General features: G+C 56.3%; 8 protein-coding genes across 8 annotated transcripts; 5 read left to right on the plus strand and 3 right to left on the minus strand.

Moving 5' to 3' along the window:
* Positions 1-474: 474 nt before the first annotated feature.
* Positions 475-1389, plus strand: SDT1 (Putative suppressor of disruption of TFIIS; the record flags this gene model as incomplete). The annotated part of the gene is made up of 4 exons (XM_071064453.1): positions 475-536; positions 587-615; positions 686-1147; positions 1211-1389. 4 exons carry the CDS (start codon positions 475-477, stop codon positions 1387-1389), a joined length of 732 nt encoding a protein of 243 aa, XP_070920554.1.
* Positions 1390-1616: 227 nt separating this feature from the next.
* Positions 1617-2174, minus strand: SRB7 (RNA polymerase II mediator complex subunit; the record flags this gene model as incomplete). Its single annotated transcript, XM_071064454.1, has 3 exons — positions 1617-1879; positions 1941-2052; positions 2133-2174. 3 exons carry the CDS (start codon positions 2172-2174, stop codon positions 1617-1619), a joined length of 417 nt encoding a protein of 138 aa, XP_070920555.1.
* Positions 2175-2452: 278 nt separating this feature from the next.
* On the plus strand, positions 2453-3307 carry MFIFM68171_09036 (uncharacterized protein; the record flags this gene model as incomplete). The annotated part of the gene is made up of 1 exon (XM_071064455.1): positions 2453-3307. One exon carries the CDS (start codon positions 2453-2455, stop codon positions 3305-3307), a length of 855 nt encoding a protein of 284 aa, XP_070920556.1.
* Positions 3308-3836: 529 nt separating this feature from the next.
* On the minus strand, positions 3837-4400 carry MFIFM68171_09037 (uncharacterized protein; the record flags this gene model as incomplete). Its single annotated transcript, XM_071064456.1, has 1 exon — positions 3837-4400. The coding sequence occupies one exon, from the start codon at positions 4398-4400 to the stop codon at positions 3837-3839; it is 564 nt and encodes a 187-aa protein (XP_070920557.1).
* Positions 4401-5489: 1089 nt separating this feature from the next.
* PIM1 (ATP-dependent Lon protease pim1) lies at positions 5490-8841 on the plus strand (the record flags this gene model as incomplete). Its single annotated transcript, XM_071064457.1, has 2 exons — positions 5490-8612; positions 8683-8841. 2 exons carry the CDS (start codon positions 5490-5492, stop codon positions 8839-8841), a joined length of 3282 nt encoding a protein of 1093 aa, XP_070920558.1.
* A 3629-nt stretch (positions 8842-12470) lies between these two features.
* MFIFM68171_09039 (uncharacterized protein) lies at positions 12471-15341 on the plus strand (the record flags this gene model as incomplete). Its single annotated transcript, XM_071064458.1, has 1 exon — positions 12471-15341. The coding sequence occupies one exon, from the start codon at positions 12471-12473 to the stop codon at positions 15339-15341; it is 2871 nt and encodes a 956-aa protein (XP_070920559.1).
* Positions 15342-16698: 1357 nt separating this feature from the next.
* MFIFM68171_09040 (uncharacterized protein) lies at positions 16699-17304 on the plus strand (the record flags this gene model as incomplete). Its single annotated transcript, XM_071064459.1, has 1 exon — positions 16699-17304. One exon carries the CDS (start codon positions 16699-16701, stop codon positions 17302-17304), a length of 606 nt encoding a protein of 201 aa, XP_070920560.1.
* A 609-nt stretch (positions 17305-17913) lies between these two features.
* Positions 17914-19591, minus strand: MFIFM68171_09041 (uncharacterized protein; the record flags this gene model as incomplete). The annotated part of the gene is made up of 7 exons (XM_071064460.1): positions 17914-18051; positions 18118-18220; positions 18313-18629; positions 18703-18747; positions 18816-19160; positions 19322-19430; positions 19521-19591. The coding sequence occupies 7 exons, from the start codon at positions 19589-19591 to the stop codon at positions 17914-17916; spliced, it is 1128 nt and encodes a 375-aa protein (XP_070920561.1).
* Positions 19592-20002: the final 411 nt, after the last annotated feature.

The following is a 20002-nucleotide window of genomic DNA, read 5'->3' on the forward strand; positions in this document are numbered from 1 at the left end:
ATAGCGGGTCTCGCTCTGATGCCAGGAAACCTCTTTCGGCAGGCGTGGAGAATCGTGGTTGTTCGGAAACAAATGCAGCAATTTCCCAGCCGCTCGGAGCCAAGACGCTTTGCCAAGACGCAATGCGCACGGACTACATCTCTACCAGACTCAGCGTTGCTTTCGCCCAGTTCTCTTTGCGCAACCAATAAGCGGACCCGTCTTGGCTTCTCCAAATCTGAGCCCAAACCCTACTGGAAACGAACTGCAAGGGGCTGTGGAAGGGAGTGTCCAAGTTCTGAGACCAATCGATTCGCTATACTGATGCTGTGCCTAAGAACCAAGTGTCTGTGGTGCTGTGGATTCGCTAAGCTTCCAACGCTTTCGGTTTAGAACACTAGCGATTGCCACTGCAACAACTCTTAACGGCCTCGAGCTCTCCGTTAAGGAACAAGCCACGATACCATACCCCAATTCGCCCGTCCCGTCAACGAGATGGACACAGAAACGGTCACCGTCAACGGGGCGTCCGCCCCTCAAAAACAAGTATTCTTCTTGTAAGTGGATATGCGTAAAGTGACGACAAGGATTCTAACTTAGTCAATAGCGACATCGACAACTGTCTGTATCCGAAGAGTATGTTGTTCCCCCTCTCAGGGGCTTGGCACCTCGTGTGTTGCGAGCACGTAACTTAGGCTCAAACTAGGCGCAAAGGTACACGACCTCATGGCCGATCTCATCGACAAGTACTTTGCCACGCACCTCTCTCTCCCATGGGAGGATGCGGTGCGGTTGCACAAAGAATACTACCAAAATTATGGCTTGGCCATCGAAGGTCTGGTGCGACACCATCAGATCGACCCGCTGGACTACAACGCTAAGGTTGACGACGCCCTCCCGCTCGACGGAATCATCAAGCCACGCCCGGAACTCAAGCGATTGCTCGCCGACATTGACAAGAGCAAGGTCAGGCTCTGGCTTCTAACCAACGCTTACATCAACCATGCCAAGCGCGTGGTCAAGCTGCTTGAAGTAGAGGAGTTTTTTGAGGGCATTACGTACTGTGACTATGGATCCACTCCATTGGTCTGCAAGCCCCATCCGGACATGTATCGCAAGGCGATGCGGGACGCCGGGGTCGAGAAATCCGAATACTGCTTTTTTGTCGGTAAGCATTCAATACCTCTGATCACAACTCTGCGGCAAACTCGAGACTAACCTGCTTGTGCAGACGACTCCTACATGAACTGCCAAAAGGCGCAGGAACTCGGGTGGACAGTGGCCCACCTTGTTGAGGAAGGCGTCCGCTCTCCCAGAACCCCGGCCTGTCAATACCAGATACGCACCCTAGAGGATTTACGGACAACCTTCCCGCAGTTCTTTAAACCGGGCAGCTCCGAGACGAGCTGAATGATAGAGGGTATCACTCACATCCCCTAGATTAATCCCAGCTAGAACTTGCCTGAATACCGCTACCAACGATGCATGCCAAACTCCAATAGAAAGCAGCCCGCTTAACTCCATACCGCTGCCTGGTTTTTGCCGCCGTTGGCTCCCCAGCGACTCTAAGTAGAGGAATCCCCAACTCCTGTGAGTGCGACACGAGCAGATACCGATTCCCCGACGCCGGGTGCAGCTCACCAAGGTCTCTCTATCCCACGCACTAGCCCATCCAACCGCTTGAGCACCTCATCCCTCTCCTTAACCGCCTCCAGCCTCTGCGCTTCAGCTGCGGCAATCTCCTCCTCCAAATCGCGAATCATCTGCAGCTGGTCGCGCTCGCTGTTGTCCAGTCCGGGAAGGGTTGAGATGAGATACTCGATCTGCTGCTCTTTTGTGATGAGGTCGCGGGCGATTTCTAATTGGCCAGCTTTGAATGTTTCGGGGTCGAGTGTTTCGACTGGTTAGATTGCACGTTAATCAAATTTGGGATTGGAAACAGAGGATGGGAGGAAGAGAACCTTCTTTGGGCTGTTCTGCCTTGAGATCCGGGATCTTATCCCCCGGGCCGAATGTTTTGAGATCGTGATGACGTTCGATGTAGTAGAATGCTGCAATAAACATGGTGTAGAGCTAGGGGTTTGTTAGCGAATGGTTAGCGGGGTTTCGCTGGGTTGGGGTAACGGGAGGGTTGGGATTGAGGTAAGCCATGCCTGGTCCATGGACTCTTGCAGCTGGGTCAAGCGGTCGGCCATCTTCACAGCGGGATTGTGAGTTCACTGGTGTCGGCCGTGTTTATCACAGAGCGGAATGTGGAGGATAGGCTGAGGCTGTCGATGGTTGCGGTTCCCATTCGTGGCATGCTTGATAAAGGGCATCCGCCGCGTGGATAAGGAAGCTCTGACCACTTGATCGCAGCACTTCCCCGGCAGGCAAGTGCTCCGCTATTTTGTCTCGAGGATTCACAATGTGCCCCGTAAAAGTGACGACCATCATGTTTCGTTTTTCCTGAATACCCCCTCGCCCGAGCTCAATGCGTGCCTCTCTTCTCCCTCTGTTATTACCCCGCCGTCTACCGGTATTTCCTTCCCTCCGACGCACCTTCTCCGCCGCCACCCGGCCGGTTCCCGACCCCCAACCACAAGAACAACGACAACCCGCCGAGGAACAATCAAACCAAACATCCCCCGACCAAAATGCCACTTCTAACCCGATCTCGGACCTAATATACCCCTCATTCCCCTCCCAACACCACACCGACCTCTCCTCCTTCCTCTCGTACGCCGCGCGCACGAACCTCGACCGCACCTCGACCTTCTACGTCGGCACGCACTTCGAGTACACGGCCTGCGCGGCGCTCGCGCGCCTCGGCTTCTCCCTGCGCCGCGTCGGCGGCACGGCCGACTGCGGCATCGACCTGCTCGGCACGTGGGACCTCCCGCCGCGCCGCGCTCCCCCCGCCCCGGCGCTCCCCGCCCCGCCTCCCCTCCGGGTCCTCGCGCAGTGCAAGGCCGTCCAGCGGCCCGGCCCGCACCTCGTCCGGGAGCTCGAGGGCGCGTTCGCCGGGGCGCCGGCCGGGTGGCGGGGCCGGAGAGGCGCCACATCCGGCGTGATGGGGGTGCTGGTGACGGAGAAGAGCGCGACGAGGGGCATCCGGGAGGCGCTGGGACGGAGCCGGTGGCCCATGGTGTTCGTGGCGTGCTCGAGGGCGGGCAAGGTGGGGCAGGTGCTGTGGAACCGGGGGGCCGAAATGGAAGGGTTGGAAGGGCTGGGAATTGGGAAGAGGTATACGGGTGAGGGCAGTGAGGTGGTGCTGAGTTGGGAGGGAGAGTATTTGCCGCTGGCGAGCGCGAAAGGGGGGAGTACCGTAATAGGCAGAGAGGTTTGAGAAGCTCGTAGTCTAGCCCGGCTATAAAATCTCACAGCTGAAGGGAGTGGGCTCGGTTCGAGCTGGATGTGGTCAGGTTCGGGGTCACGGGTCTTATCGCTTGGAGGAAGGCGGGTGACGAGACAGAGACATATCTTCCCCGTGAGACGGGCCAAATGATGAGGATATGCTCTATAATGAATCAGCCGAGCTTGATTGATAACGGGTAAGTGAAGAAGATAACGCGGGCTTTAGAACAGTGAACACTAACGGAACTAGGGATGTTCACATCAGGTAGGACAGCGGCGAGACATGTTGGGACACGACTGTCTCGGTTCTATTTGGACCCGCCAAATCAACAGCGATCGGGGGCAGCCCTGGGACGCAGCTTTGCATAAATGCCTCCTGTTCCGCGAAGAAAAGCCCATCGCCTAGAGTGGCGGGGCTGGAAGCTAAATCTACCCAAGAATAAGGCGCAAAACGACGGGCAATGCAAATCGCCTGATACGACGGCTTAGATCTTATGCTGGATAGACAATTGGATAGCAACTCAGTCATCCCAGACCGCCTGCCTAGCCTTGGCGGCCTCCTCTTCTTTCTTGCGCTCGCGCTCCTTCTCCTCCTCGCGCCGCTTGCGCTCGTTCTCGCGGATGGCCCGGTCGTATGCGCGCTGCTCTTCGGTCTGCTTGGGCGCCTTCATACCGAGCGCACTGGCAATCATACGCCGTGCTACGGCGTCTGTCTTCTCGGGGCGCTTGGAGGATGGCCCGGAGACTGACTGTGGCCCATCATTCGCCCCGTCAAAAGGAGGGATGGTGAACCCGGGTCCTGAGAGGGCTGACGGCGAGAACGGCCGCCTGCCGGCCACTGGCAACATGGGTGTGGGTGGTGGCGCCGAAGTGCCGGCGTGGGCGTTGCCCACGGGCGTCGCCTCCGCATCCGAGGTCGAGTCGTCGTCGTCGGCCTCGTCCTCCCAGCTGTCGGCAACCTCGGCCATCTTTTTCTTCTGGGGCTTAGAAAATGGGGCTGTTGCTGCTGTCGTATCTAGCGCAGTAGTCTTGAGAGAGAGCTTTGTAACTCCCGAGGCGATGTCATCTGCTGCTTTAGGTGCCATGTCGGGGGTTCCTGTTGTTCGAAAGCGTGTGACTAGTCGGCGGTAAGTGTGCAGAAAGTCGAAGTTGAAGCCAGAGGCGTGGTGTTGGGTAGTGGTAAGACGGCGGAGGGCAGGGGTGTCCTTTGTCTCTCGTGATCTCGATTAGACTCCTGGAAAGACGCCCAGCAGCGCCGCCGCCAAGCGTCAAACCCGCAGAGGAGGATCCCAGGAATAGTGAATGGTTTTCCCAGCCGTAGGATGGAAGGGTCCTGCATGCACGTATGGAGACGGCGACGTCTCGTTTGTCAGCGGCGACGGTTCACACGCGATGGCTCGTTGAATCTAGGCCCCCAGGGCAGAACGTCGGACCGACGACAGCATAGACAAAGGAGCGTCAAGTCCAGCTCCGCGATTCAGGTGCCTTTCTCCAAATGCATCGAAAGTGCGGGGGTGGGGTCTGCGGCACGGGTCAAGCTATGTGGGGAGAGTGTCCCGCAGGACAACCCGAGACCCGACGCTATTGAGATACCCTGTCCAGTACCGGGGAGTTCTTGTCTCGTTCGTTCCTCTCGTTCTTTCTTCTCTCTGTTTCACTGTTTTCTTTGTTATTTCCATGTTTCCTTCTCCGTCCTATACATCTCCTATCTGTTCTCTTTCCTCCCATTTTCTTTTTCTTTTTTTTCATCCCCCGGAATTTAATTGCGGAATCGTGCACCAGGTAATCGTCACACGGGTGTGCCGACAGGAGCCGGGTTGTGTGGCTGAAGCTCCCTGTGGCTGGGTGAGCCTACATCCCCTGTCAAACGCGTCCCGATAGATTTTCTTGGCAGCAGCTGCCAGCAGTTTCTACGCTCTATTAATTATTCAGACATCATCGCATCGCCATGGATCCTGGCCTTTCTCGGCGCCCCCGGAGCTGCCATTGACCAGTCAAACCCTTAGCTAGGCTGTGCGCAATTCATTCCCTGTATTATTTCATCCTTCTTTTTTTCCTCGGCTTGACTGCAGAAACTATTTTCTGCTGCCATCGTGAGCAGCCCGAGCTGGATCGGGATCTCCAAATCCTGACGTAAAACTGCCCCAGCAGCGCGCTCGCCTACACTGCCCACAATGTTGCCCCGACAGCGCATCCTCCGGTTACCCGCGCCAACAAACTCCTTCGGCTTCTCGGCGACGTCAAGAAGGTTCAGTCTCTGTCCGGCGCGGACATCAATACGGCCGGCGGGACATGCACCCCCATTGCAAAGCCCCTCGAGGAATGGCTGGCCATCATCGCTTTCGAGCTTCTCTACATATACAGTTCTAAGGAAACAGAAGGGAGGCTTCTTTGATGGATCCGTCGAACCACTATCCGAGGAGGAGAAGCAGGCAAACCGGGAGAAAGCCGAGGCTGAAGGAAAGGATGTCGCCGAGACCAAGTCATCCAGCTCCGATGCGCCATCCGGTGGCAATGGAAAGGGCTCTCGAGAATCACCAGATGGTAGGGGAAGTGCTGCTGGCGGCGCCTCGTCGGGATCAGCGGGGGATGGTCCGGGGGACGGCGGCAAACGGGGCCGGAAGTCGGACAAGGCGCTAGCCAAGCCTGTCGTGCCCGAGATCTATCCTCAAGTCATGGCGATACCTATCGCCAAAAGACCGCTGTTCCCCGGCTTCTACAAGGCCATTACCATCAAGGATCCCAATGTCGCCGCGGCGATAACTGAGATGTTTAAGCGCGGCCAGCCCTACGTCGGTGCGTTCCTGTTCAAGGATGAGAACGCCGACGACGACGTCATCCGCAGCCCTGACGATGTCTACGATGTCGGGGTTTTCGCCCAGATCACCAGCGCGTTCCCCATGAACTCTCAGAGCGGCGAAGGCACGGGTCTTACGGCTATCCTGTATCCCCACCGGAGAATCCGCATGTCCTCACTGATCCCTCCGGGAGGTACCGAGGCTTCCAAGGCCGCTGCGGCAGAACCGCCCACCCCACCTGAGCCGATTCCCAGAGCGGGCGAGGAGACGCCGCAAAAGGGCGACGTGGTCGCGAGCTTTGAGGAGAGTGCCGTCGTGCAGAAACCCGACTCCAACCAGAAGCAGTACGAGCCGACCTCCTTCTTAAAGAAATACCCCGTCAGCCTCGTCAACGTTGATAATCTCACCGAAGAACCGTACGATCCCAAGAGCCAGGTGATCCGCGCCGTTACAAACGAAATTGTCAACGTCTTTAAGGAGGTCGCGAGCATGAATAGCTTGTTCAGGGATCAGATCTCGACCTTCTCAATGAGCCAATCGACAGGGAACGTCATGTCTGAACCCGCCAAGCTGGCCGACTTTGCCGCCGCCGTTTCTGCCGGAGAGCCTGCTGAGCTCCAAGAAGTTCTATCAAGTCTAAACGTCGAAGAGAGGATGCACAAGGCGCTCCTTGTCCTGAAGAAAGAGCATGTCAATGCCCAGCTACAGTCAAAGATCACCAAAGACGTGGAAAGCAAGATCACGAAGCGGCAACGCGAGTATTGGCTAATGGAACAGATGAAGGGCATTCGGCGAGAACTGGGTATCGAGTCGGATGGCAAGGACAAGCTGGTTGAGAAGTTCAAGGAAAAGGCTGACAAGCTGGCCATGCCGGAAGCGGTGCGCAAGGTGTTTGATGAAGAGCTGAACAAGCTGGCGCATTTGGAGCCGGCCGCGTCAGAGTTCAACGTTACCCGAAATTACCTGGACTGGCTTACGCAGATTCCCTGGGGACAGAGGAGCGCCGAGAATTTTGGCATCCAGAATGCCATGAAGGTCCTGGACGAGGACCACTATGGTCTCAAGGATGTCAAGGACCGCATTCTGGAGTTCATCGCCGTGGGGAAGCTCCGCGGAACTGTCGAGGGGAAGATCCTCTGCTTCGTTGGCCCTCCCGGAGTGGGGAAGACGAGCATCGGTAAATCGATCGCCCGTGCGTTGAACCGCGAGTACTACCGGTTCAGCGTCGGCGGTCTTACCGATGTTGCTGAGATCAAGGGCCATCGGAGGACTTACGTCGGTGCCTTACCCGGTCGCGTCATCCAGGCCCTCAAGAAATGCAAGACTGAAAACCCCCTGATCCTCATCGACGAGATCGACAAGATTGGGCGAGGGTACCAGGGTGACCCTTCCTCGGCGCTTCTCGAGCTCCTCGATCCCGAGCAAAACAGCTCGTTCCTCGACCACTACATGGATGTCCCTGTCGATCTCTCCCGGGTGCTTTTTGTGTGCACGGCGAACATGACCGACACTATTCCGCGGCCACTCCTTGACCGTATGGAGGTCATTAGACTTTCTGGGTACGTGTCGGACGAGAAGATGGCTATCGCCGAGAGGTACCTTGCCCCGCAGGCACAGGAGCTAGCGGGGCTCAAGGATGTCGACGTGAAGCTGAGCAAGCAGGCGATCGAGGAACTCATCAAGTCGTACTGCCGGGAGGCTGGAGTCCGGAATCTCAAGAAGCAGATCGAGAAGGTCTATCGGAAATCGGCGTTGAAGATCGTTCAGGACCTGGGAGAGGACGTGTTACCTGAGTCGAAAGCCCTCACCGATGAGGGTAAGGCAGCCCTTGAGGAGTCAACGAAAGACAAGCAATCAGAAGAAGCCACGACCAAGTCATCCGAAAAGGAGACGACTGAGCAGCCGAGAGTGGCGCTCAAGGTTCCTGACAGCGTGCATGTCGTTATTGACAAAGAAAACCTCAAAGACTACGTCGGACCCCCGGTCTTCACATCTGACAGGCTCTACGACGTCACGCCGCCAGGTGTCACGATGGGCCTGGCCTGGACACAGTTGGGCGGTGCCGCCATGTACGTCGAGGCCATTCTCCAAGGTGCTCTGACGCGGACGAGTCGGCCGTCTCTCGAGATCACGGGGAATTTGAAGACGGTGATGAAGGAGTCTTCTACCCTTGCCTACTCGTTTGCCAAGTCGCTCATGGTCAAGGAGTTCCCGAACAACCACTTCTTGGAGAAGGCTAAGATCCACGTGCATGTTCCCGAGGGGGCAGTGCAGAAAGACGGACCATCGGCGGGCATTACCATGGCTACATCGCTCCTGTCGCTAGCACTCGACACTCCTGTCGACGCCACAGTCGCCATGACTGGCGAGCTAACCTTGACGGGCAAGGTCCTTCGCATCGGAGGTTTGAGGGAGAAGACTGTGGCCGCGCGGCGGGCTGGCTGCAAGATGATCATCTTCCCACAGGACAACATGTCTGACTGGCTAGAGCTTCCAGAGGTAGGTGCATACACACACACCCCCTCATGCAAGGCAGGTGGAGCATACTGACAGAGATCCGGCGCGACAGAACATCAAGGAAGGCATCGAGGGCCGGCCGGCAAGCTGGTACTCGGAAGTCTTTGATCTCATCTTCCCTAACCTTGACCGGGACAAGGCCAACCAGTGTAAGATCTGCGAGAACAAGAAGGCCCAAGAGACGTCGGACAAGGACGACAACAGCGAATAGACTGCTGGCTCGGACAGACGGGAGAAGACAGGCCGGGCATGCATACATTGCCCCGTTGAGCTGCGCGAATCATGGCGTCTGCGCTTCACGCATCCTACAACTGAACCTGCCAATAGACGACTCCCTCGTAGTGGAGTGTCAACAACGACACCGACATCCGCCGCGCGGGGGTACATGGATTGATGGGTGGAGCGCGGGGGAAGGGGGGCGCATTATCTGGCGTTACATGCGTTACGACGGCGATGGCGGGGGAGTACGAAGATCAAATAAAGTAAACGGACGACGCGGATGAAAATCTTGGGTTACTGATAGAGAGGTGGCCGACCATTCGGGCATGCTGAAGGGACTTGCATACCTACACACAAAGAGACACATCCTCACTCTTCGTAATGCTACATTGTACGAAACCAGCGGTGATCGTTAATTCTATTGTATGAATATTGTAACCGGGCCGAAGGACATTGAAGGATGGACATGTTTTTGCCATGTCTACGTGGGTAACTAAAAATGAACTAGACGGAGAGCTGTGCTACGTACAAGTGTGATACTGACAAACATTGATCAGACGGATTAGAGGAAGGCGAAGCGAGAGGCAAGAGAACAAACTGGGAAAGCGAAGAGGGGAAATCGACAGCGAGGTTTGATAATGGGGAGCTGCCATCTACCAAGTCCAAGCTCTTGTCAAGGAAAAGGGGTAGTTGCCTGCTGCCCGCGCCTGGCTCTTGACCGATATCTTCATGTTTTCTCGTCAATGCCCTGATGTGCTTTGCCGTTGACTACCCGCAGGTAGGTCTGTTGTCATTGATATCTGAAACGGGGTCCAAAAAACGATCGTGGTTCGCAGGTTACAGTGTGTATTATGTACTGTACATGCTACTCTATCACCAATCGGACCTGTGAGAGTGCGATCATGGACGTCAGTCAGCCCGCCTCCAACTCGGGCGACAAGCCTGACTTGCTGTTGAGTCTGGTTGGGGTTGAGCAGTTCTGCGTTCCCTTCGCTTGGGTGGATGGTGCTGCCCAACTATATGAGATGGAGATGAGGCAGTTCTCTTACTGGCTGTCAGTCAGTTGGCTAGTAGGTAGTGATGATTGGCGAAGGCGGCACACGGATGTGAGTTGAGTCCAGACTCGTGAGGCCCGCAGCAATTACCTCTCCGCTCCCGTCCCGCGACTCCGGTCCCCGGCTGGCGACCCACAGCGTGAGGGCTAGATATTATGTACCGGCATCCTTTAGCATAGCGGCTCTTTGCTGGAGATGATGACGGGCACGTCACTAGCATGAGAGAATCGAGGCGCATGCGTTGGGTTGTTCCAAAACGTGTAGGCACGAGTAATTCATGGAGGATGCAAGCCGCTGCATGCAGCCCTGCTTTCTTGACGCGCTGTCTGCAGGATGCTAAGACAGAGAGGCCGCTCTGGCAGCCCTACTAATGCTGGCATGCTTTGGGCATCAATCACGCCCGCATCCGTTACGGGGCTCGATCCAGGCATAACTAATGGCTGGCAGCAAGCGGATGCACATCGCGTTCCCGACCAAGCCTTAGGATTCTGTGGGGTTGCCGAGGCGAATGCAGCCGCGCTCACAGAAATACTTCCCGCCTGCCACATCGGAGGCTGGACGTCTGGACCACCGGTTCGTGGGAGCTGAGATTGCCCGACATTCGAAGTTCGATCCCGCCATCCCCGACGTCGGCCCGGAGGCAACATGCCCTCGAATTGAGACTTCCGCACCTTTCGTTCGGTCGGTCGGGCTGCCGTTGGGCGCGTGGCTGGGATGAGTTGTCCGTTGGCTGATAGAGCCAAGGTCAGGCAGGGACACCTCAAAAGGTCAAAATCCGGGACTAGCCTCGACTCATGCAAGGTGTGAGTTGTCAGACTCGGACCGACAATAAGGGGTATGTGGCTCGGGTTGGGACTGGCGAGAGTGCACTGTTTAGCGCTGTTCAATTCGAAGATCCGATGTTGATATGCTGTGTGCTCATGTTGTTCGCCCTCACTGGTTGCCTAAGGTATTGTCGGGTGTGCGATGTCTTGGGTTCTCCGAACCTTGTGTTGTTGCTCTAGCCCCAAACCGTCTAACGAGCAGCGGTGAGCAGCGATAGGCCTGGCCAGGCTGACCTGGGATCCCGCCGACGGCAGCGCCTGGCCAGCTGGCCAGCTGGCGCCGCTTAGGGTTAAGGCTCAATTGTGACGCTCCCATCCCTGGCACCCGCCAAAAGCCCAGGTAAATTACACTACAGATAATTACTTGTATATACCAAACTCCATCACAGATTCACATAAGACGCCACTCACTAGATTTCACGACATATTTTCAAGGTGGAAAAGGAAAAGAAAAAAAAAAAAAAAACCGGGGAGGAAAAGAGAAGAAAAGAAAACAGAAGAGGAGGAGGGTGATCATGCCAAAGACCAGAAATGATCCCGGATTGAGCACAATGACTTTCTTAGGTTGCAGAGGCTGCAGGCTCGGAGGGTAAGTACATGCAGAATACTCCGTAGACGTACCCGTAACAGAGTTACACGTGTTTAACCCCACTAGTACCCCAGCCTCCGCACCGTAACCAGAGTTGAACGTTAGCTTTTGCAAAACACACTCCCCCCTTCGGCTTGCAGCGAACATGCAGGAGAGGGCACGCAAACGGGCGAGGTGTCGATGAGGCCAATCCTGGACCAGAGCCGCAGGAGTGAGAAAAATGGAGGCACGAGTTGAACACCAAAACCCCCACGATCCTCGTTTCGTACCGTCTTCTGCCACACCGTCCCACCCACACTACCCATAGGACCGGACACTGCCCACCTGCATGGTCCTTGAGAACCTGTTCTCTCAGCCTTCTTCCGTCTCGATTTTCCTTTACGATTTCGTTGCTCATTTGTACGCCCACGTAGTAAGCCGCACATGGTCTCCCCATCTTAGAGGCCGAGCCGACGCCTGCCGGCCCCTGTTTTTTTTTTTTTTTTCCAATGCTTCCTGAGCCTCGGGTGCGAGATTCAGAACAGGCAACGCAGACCGAATGAGAGCCGCAACGGGAACAATACGAGCGCTTTCTCTGTTGACCGCCTCGACGACGCCCGGCCGGCCCCCGCTTCCTTCGTTGCCCCTCAAGCTCTGGTAGACCACGCTGCACGCTGTCCTGCCCACTGTTCTGTCCATTGTTGGCGCTCTGGGTCGAGGCTTGTACTCCAACGCCCGAGGAACGACTAATGTGCTGCTACGACTTCCCCGCGCGTACCTATCTTGTCTGATGTTCATCGCAGCGGCTCCGTGTATGGCCCTCCCCGCTTAGTGCAAGCCCCGCGAGACTCCGGCTCGCGCGCCCCCACCCCGTCTGTCTCCGGTCTTTTTCACGTTCTAGTGTTCCTTTGGCAAAAAGACGAGTTCACAACGAACGAGGCAACGCGGAGGGAGGAACGAAGAAAGGAAGAAAAGAAGAAGGGAAGGTGGAGGAGGCGGAGGAGGAGGAGGAGGAAGAGGAGGAGGGCCCCTACGGCAGCCGACTTGGGCCAAGTTTCCCCCTCATTACACCCCTTGAGGCCACCCCTCCGGGATATCACACATCCATCAACTTGGTCCGCCTCATTGCGCCCGGCCTCATCCCTGAGAAGCACCATTCCTGATCTGAGGCCTGATGGCTCAGACCCAACCAGATGCCACTGCGAGGGCCATGGCGCCTGCCACGGACAGCAACGCCAAAGTGCAACAACCAAGCATGTGGCGCAACTTTTTCCTGGGCCGGGAAAAGGATCATGGGGCATCCGGGGTATCAGACGGAACACTCAAAGAGGAGAGTGTCGAGCAGCATCAAGACCCCAAGCCCGGCCTTATCCGACGAGTGTCTCGGAAAGTAGTGCCAGGCTTACCCCGGGCCGGGACATTTAAAAGACAGCAGTCGGAATTGCGGAGCAGACTGGAACCTGTCTGTCCCACGCCTGCCGAACGAAGGGCCGTCTCCGTGGATCGACGTATGCACACCTCAAGCAGCGCCTTCACTCTTTCCAACCCCCGGACCAGCGCCCCGGATTTCCTGCACCACGCCTTTAGCGCTGCTCCGTCACCGCCCTCGCTGCCCACAAGCCCCATCGACGGGATATTCGATAGCGCTGGGGACTTGGATCGTTTCGACTTTGACGTAGACCCTGACGATCGTATGCTCGTCCGGGACGCCGGCGTTGTCTCTAGAGCCGATGTCCAGTCCATGACCACCTCCCAGTATGATGCCATGATCGACGACGAGCTAGAGCGGATATGGATCCTCAACTTGTCAATGCACTTCCGTGACAAGTCCAAACGGGAAAAGTTTTTTGTCACTTACCGGGAACATGAGCATCTCTGGCGACGCGTGACCATCTCGCTCGACTACCGGAATGCCCTTGACAACTCGCTCGAGATGGACCTGGCTTGTACCAAGTTCCAGCGCGAAAAGAATGCAAAAATTTACGAGGCCATCCGGGAGAGTCTGCCCGACATCCAGTTCTACGACACCGTCACCAATCTCAAGCTGGAGACCAAGGAAGGGCGGCTGCATGTTCATGTCGTTGAGGATGTCAACGAAATCATCAGCTACCCATCGATCCGTATGATTCAGCATATGAGCTGCCGACGGGTCAAGGAACGCGAAATCCATTTTGATTCGCACATGTCTGGATTTGTCTACAAGGTTCGGGTTCATGGCAGGGTACTGATCAAGAAGGAGATTCCGGGTCCGGACACGGTTGAGGAGTTTCTCTACGAGATAAACGCGCTTAACGCCTTGCATCCTGCAAGAAACGTCATCCAATTTTACGGTGTTGTCGTCGACGACAGCGGGGAGCACGTCACGGGCCTACTGATTAGCTACGCCGAGCGGGGGGCCCTCATTGATGTCATCTACGATCACAACCATTCACTGCCTTGGCCGGCCCGGGAGAGGTGGGCGCGGCAGATCGTCGCCGGCCTCTCCGAGATCCACGAGGCCGGCTTCGTCCAAGGTGACTTCACCTTGTCCAACATTGTCATCGACGAGAATGAGGACGCCAAAATCATTGACATCAACCGGCGAGGTTGCCCGATCGGCTGGGAGCCACCCGAAGCAACCCCCCTAATCGAGAGCAACCAGCGAATCTCCATGTACATTGGCGTCAAGTCTGATCTCTACCAGCTGGGCATGGTTCTTTGGGCCCTGGCGACCGAGGAAGATGAGCCCGAGGCGTACGGCCGGCCCCTGAAGATTGAACCTGACGTCCAGGTGCCAGCGTGGTACAGACGCATCGTGGAGACGTGCCTGAGCGCTAACCCCCGCGACAGAATCAATGCGAGCCAGCTGCTATCCTGGTTCCCGGACCCCGAGGAGGAGAGTCAGTACGGCCGTCCCAATGGGTCCTCGGTTGCCATGACCGACGAGGGCGGTTCGCGCCGCGACTTCAATCCCGATGCTTTCGTAAATGGGATCCCGCGCATCAAAACCGTCCACCCGCCGAGCGACTGGACCTATGCGGGCTGGAATGGCCACACCCACATGAGCTCGGTCATGCCAGACGATTCGTACTACTACCCGGCGAGAGGGAGGTCTCCGCCGTCGCCGATGCCCAGCAACCAGGGAGATTACGAATCGTCGAGGTACGGGCGTAGGATGTACACCTGGTCAGACACGTATAACCCTGCACTGACCGTGCCATCGGTCAGTGATATGCCGCCTAGGGAGTCCGGGGCTGCATCAGGACCGCGTTTGAAACCAAGTGGGGAGTCGTCGGAAACATATGCGGATGAAGCAAGCAGGGATGATAGATCTTGGGCGGCAAGCCGGGTGTGGCCCATACAACCTGCCAAAGTTCAGCCCCCCCAGGAATGGGGCTTGGATTCAGTGCCGCCAAAACACACGGGCAACTGGGGGCAGCAAAGACGCAGCAGCAGCAGCAGCAGCAGCAGCATAAGAAGCAACAACGGCGGAGTCGATACCCCGGTCCGGAGCCCAGGGCCAGTTGGCGGCGGGGGGGTGACGACGGCAACAGGGCCTGAATCGCAGGCTGACAGCGGCAAGGACGTAACAGACCTAGCCAGCACCCCACGCGAGCGGCACCGGGTGGGAAGTCTCGCGTGCGACGAGGGCGAGGAGCAGCGCGGGCGGAGCCGCGTAGTACGAGGGCGGGGGCCGGCTGGAACCATGGGACAAGATACGACTGCGGCGCCGGATGGCGGCGTGTCGGGCGTCGGGTCTCGCAGTGGACTTTCCGGTGACAGAGAGCAGGCGACGCTCGGCGATCACAACAGCGGCCTCGGCAGCCGCCTCACTCAACCAGTCGATCTGAAAGGCATCGGCTCGGCCTACGATACGCCCATGCCCGTGGCCTTGACCATGGCGACAGCCACCGGTACAGCGCATTATGATGGAAAACGACGGCTAGGCGGTGAGGTGGTTCTTGATGACGACGACGACGGACTCGGTTTAGAATTAGATTCGAGACTGGCGCTGATAGCGCTAAAGACGGCGCCTGCCTCGACTCTAGACTCCAGCCTGCTATGATGATGGCACCGATGACAATGGTGATATGGTGCGATGTGGGTGTGGGGATGGCGTTGTATATCCCCGCGCCCCTCCACTCTCCTTTTTCCTTAACCAGCGCAGCCCCCCACGCCCCCTGTTTTTTCGTTTTTTTTTGTGTTGCGATGAAGACTCACGTTTTCCTCGTCCATCTTGCCTTTCTTTTTCTTTTTTTTTTTTTTTTTTTTTTCCCTGGTCTGGTGCAAGAGGGCTTGCGGAAGGCCATCCCCCACCAAGCTAAGCGAGAGCGGGTGGGCGAGGTTGGGTTTGCAGAACGGTAGGAACGGCGGTGACGGTGGTGACGGCAATCTGAATGAGTTAACGATGTTTCTGTTTCCGTTTGTGTTTGTCCCTTCTTTTGCTGGCTCTGTCAACCTTTGCGTTTACTAGCATCTTTGTAATATCGCTGGGCGGCTTTACTGATTTTTCATTACTGCTAGCGATCCTCTGCAATCATTGAAAAGAATCCGGGTGCGAGTCGTGGGTTTTTCACACACATCATAGGCGCGAACTCCTGACCTAGATCGGGTCATGTTTATAATTTCTAGTTGAACCTCGTCAAGCTCTGTGTAGTGTTGTTGCTGGGACATTTGAGTCTCCGCCTAGTCTACGCAACATAGGCATCGTCGTCTAGCCCTGCTCTGTAGCGAATGACGAAAGGCACGTGGTTTGACCGCGCTGGAAACTGCCTGCCTGCCTGCGCTGCGTTGCTTGAGTCGTCGGTGTCACTGATGGTGCTATTGCTACTTCGTACCCGCTAGGGACAAATGTAGAGGATCCTATGTGTACTTGAGTACTATGTACCCTGGGTACGATACGAGGACCGAATTGCTTCAAACTCTTGAAGCTCCCATTGACCCAAATGTCGCTTTATCCACTCGCCAACAGCGCCCATCTGCTCGTAGGCAGACGGCTTGTCCGTGAGGTGTCGAGATCACTGTTGTTTTACGGCTGGCTGATCGGTACCGCCATCATGGCGCTATTAATGGGGCCGACAAAAGGCAGGACCCTCGCAACACGAGCCTTCAGTCTTCCGTGTCAAGCCTGGTGCAGCCTAACCCTTCCCTCCGCGAACTCACATGTGTCTACTCTCATTGGCCAATCTACTGAGTTAGCACATTTCGCGCGCCGTGGTTCTGACACCATGAAACACCCAACAGAGGTGGGAATACTTATAACGGGGGGGAGATGGGCTCCAAGTCGACCGTTGACAAGGCCGCGGATATGACTCGCTTGGTTCGTCCGCCCGCACCCCTACCTACCCCTAGCCTCCGACGAAACATCATAAACTGACCGAAGAAATATATATATATATATAAAAGAAAAGCATCATTTTCGTATGGGCAAGCGCCGTATCTCAGGACTAGGGACGCTTTGCGGTCACCATCGCAATGTCGTCCATCTCCAAATCCTCCCTACTGCATTTGACCGGCTCGTCTTCTGGCTGCTCCAGCTTCTGCCTGTGGCACTTTGCATTATCATCCAGTCCTGGTTCCCAGAATGGTTTCTTCCCTCACGGATTGTGCTCAAACGGCAGAAGAAAGGCGGGGACGACGAGCTCGACAACGAGAAGGCCATCTATCAAGCCTTAGCTCCGGTTCAGGGCAAAGTTGTCCCAGTCTGCTACGGCGAGGCTGAATGCACCGAGACAGAGATGACCGGGACACGAGCACTCGTTCTATCTGATGTTGAAGGTGTATCCTTGCACGAGGATGACGCACGGGGACTGGATGTAGCACAGCTTGAGGGGATGCTCTCAGAGCCTTTCCGTGCCCTTGCGGAGCTCAAAGTCTCACACGACGATTACAAACTCGACAATTACCGCCTGGTCGGGGACAGAATCATGATCATCGACCCCGACTTTGTCACCTTTCGTAGCGTCAAATTTGTCTCACGGCTATATAACAATGTCCACCGCGGGGGTGCAATGATGAGCTGGCTATGAAATCGGCACAAGAAGAGTTGTATACGTCGCATTGCGCGCCGCTGGACGACAGAGCCGTGGCTTGGGCAAGTATACCTCGACCGTGCAATCTAAAGCAAAAGTTGTTATTGACACATGCTTGCGCAGCCTTCGTGTAAAGCTCCAACGCCTCGTAAAGAATCACTGCCATTCTGGGGCCTAACCAGGGCCGCTATCTCGGTCCAAGATTTTATCGGTATTTCCCATATCAGTCAAGGGGCAATAAGCGACGGCGACGACAACAACAACAACAACATTCTTCCTCCCTAGCACTCGCGTCGCCGCAGTATCCATCTCGACCAACCGGCAGCCGGTTCCGTAATCCTTCGAGCGCGCTCCGCATCTCCCGCAAGCTCCTTCTTTAGCGGCACGGCACGCCCCAAGTCGTCCTTGAGGTATGATCGCTAGTACGAACGGGAGCATCGACGCCCTGGCAATCCGGGAGGCGATCCGGACGGAGAGAATTCCGGGGGAGTTCGGAGGCGGGCAATGCTGCTCGAAGGCTCGCATGGCACAGCCGACTGAGACAAGATTCTGGCTTTGAAGTTGTCAGACGCATTGGTGCGAATAGAGCGTGTACGTAGCGCTCACTCACCTCTCGATCCGAGTGGCTGTCTCGATCCGGATTGGGTGTTCCTGACTGTACTCGTTGTTCAGGCGATTGATTTCCGCCGACAGTTGTATCCCTAGATACCTGCTCCCACTGAAGCCACCGCAGACAATGAGGTACTTTGGGGGGGCCAGAGTCAGCTCTTGTGATTCTATAATCCGAGACACTTCGGCTTGTGCGCATACCTTGGGCAGCTTGTGGCGTTTTTGCCAAGCAGCCTCCACTTGATTCCGAACTAGATCTACGATCTTGCCTATCGTCGGGTCGAAAAGCGCTTTCAGCTCGTCGCTATTTAAGCAGTTAAGACCAATCGTCCCGCAAGAGAGTATGGCAAGATCAACCCGGGAGAGGGAGGAAAGGGCGGGAGGGAGCACAATTACCTCGTGAAGGTGACATCGGCTGAGCGCGTGCATTGTCGCTTGCCCCTTCGGCCGGTCGCGATCGGCTCGGAATAGGGGCCAGAAGATCCATCAAAGTCAGGTTTGATAAGTCTGCGCCACATCAACCGGTAGAGGTGCCTAGTCCAGATAGAGATGTCGCTAGGAGCTGACGGACCTACCGCCTCACGAATCTTTTCCTCGAGGCGTTCCCGGAAGAGGCCATCAAGCAAGACCAGCCCGCAAAACCGCGCGTCTCCCGGCACGCATTCCTCGAGTGCCAAAGGCTCTGTTGACGTTATGTCGTATGAGATGGCGTCCTAGGAGGGATTCGATAGTTAGCCCCAGTGTATGTACCAAGGGAAGAGAATGAGGAGCAAGAGAACGACTTACGGCAGTGGCCCCGCCACAGTCACAAATAGTAATGATGCCGCCGCTCTACCCAAAGAACGTCAGCTAATGGTTGGTCCCCGGAGGTGGATGGTTAGAATAGCAGGAGTGTCTACCGTCAAGTCGCTCAGGCTACCAGTAACCTCTATGTAAGCCAAGGCAGCAGCCTCCGGCTCCATGCAGAACTCGACTGTAGACAGCAGGTGGCGGTGGCCGGCACATGCAGGAATACCGGCTGCTTCGACCGCGCCTTTGAAGCGGGCCAGCGTTTCGGGCTTTGAGTTGGCAGGGACGCCAATGGCCACGTGCAACGTCAACCCGACAATTTGCTCCTTGGTGATTCTACCTGCTCCGATGACATGGTCGAGAGTGGCGCGCCAAAGGCTCTTTAGGTAGTCCACAGTCAGCGCGGTCGCCGTCGTGTTGTGCTGAACCCACAATCGCCTGGCGTCGTCCAATCGCTAGATCTCCGAATATCGTCATTGCCGAGGTCGTCAGGATGCACCGGCCCGAGCTTGAACCATCGGAATGACTCCTCGTCGTCTGACACCTGCAATCCCCAGCGGGCTGGCTCACCGGCGGTTTCTTGACCGGGCCGCTTCAGGGCGAGCAACGTAGGTACCTTGAGATGGAAATCTGTACTGTAGCCCAGATCTCCCTGGAGCCTGGAAGATAGCCACCCACGTAGGCTGTTGGCAAAATGGCTGGATCGCACTGCTGCGCCCGAGAAACTACACTGGGTCAATATCAACCGGACAAGTAAAGGTGACGCGGGCGAGGGGAGATGGGGAATAAAAGAGGGCCAAGACAAGGGAGCTCACGTCGTGCCGAAGTCGATGCCGATAGCAATCCGTAAACCCATTCCATGCGGCGACTGGGAACTCGTCGCCATGGTGCTGGGAGGCGATCAATGTTATTGGTGCCGCTTGCAGCGAAAGGATGGAATGTAAATAGATTACACGATGCCACGAATAATTCCGGATGGCCCAAGAGGATGGAACTCCCAGCCAAATCAGGTATGGGCACCAGGCGCAGGCGCATCTTTGGCCGTCTCGCCCTTTTGCTACTATATACTTCATAGCTTAGCAGTCATCATCGGCTTTGGAAGCACATTAGTACAGTACCCACCGACCGAAAGCAAACAGCAGACCTCTCCGCATTAACGTGTCATGCATGGGTTTGTCACACCTTTCTCATCCGGTTTGTCTTTGTTTCTGAGTGATCAACTTCTCAACTTCTCAGGTGCCTGCCACCTTTTGCCATTCGACCTGTGGCCTGCTCTCATCCTTCCTCTCTGCAGACT

This window comes from Madurella fahalii (genome assembly GCF_045866475.1).
Source record: "Madurella fahalii IFM 68171 DNA, scaffold_5, whole genome shotgun sequence".
NCBI lineage: Eukaryota > Fungi > Ascomycota > Sordariomycetes > Sordariales > Madurella > Madurella fahalii.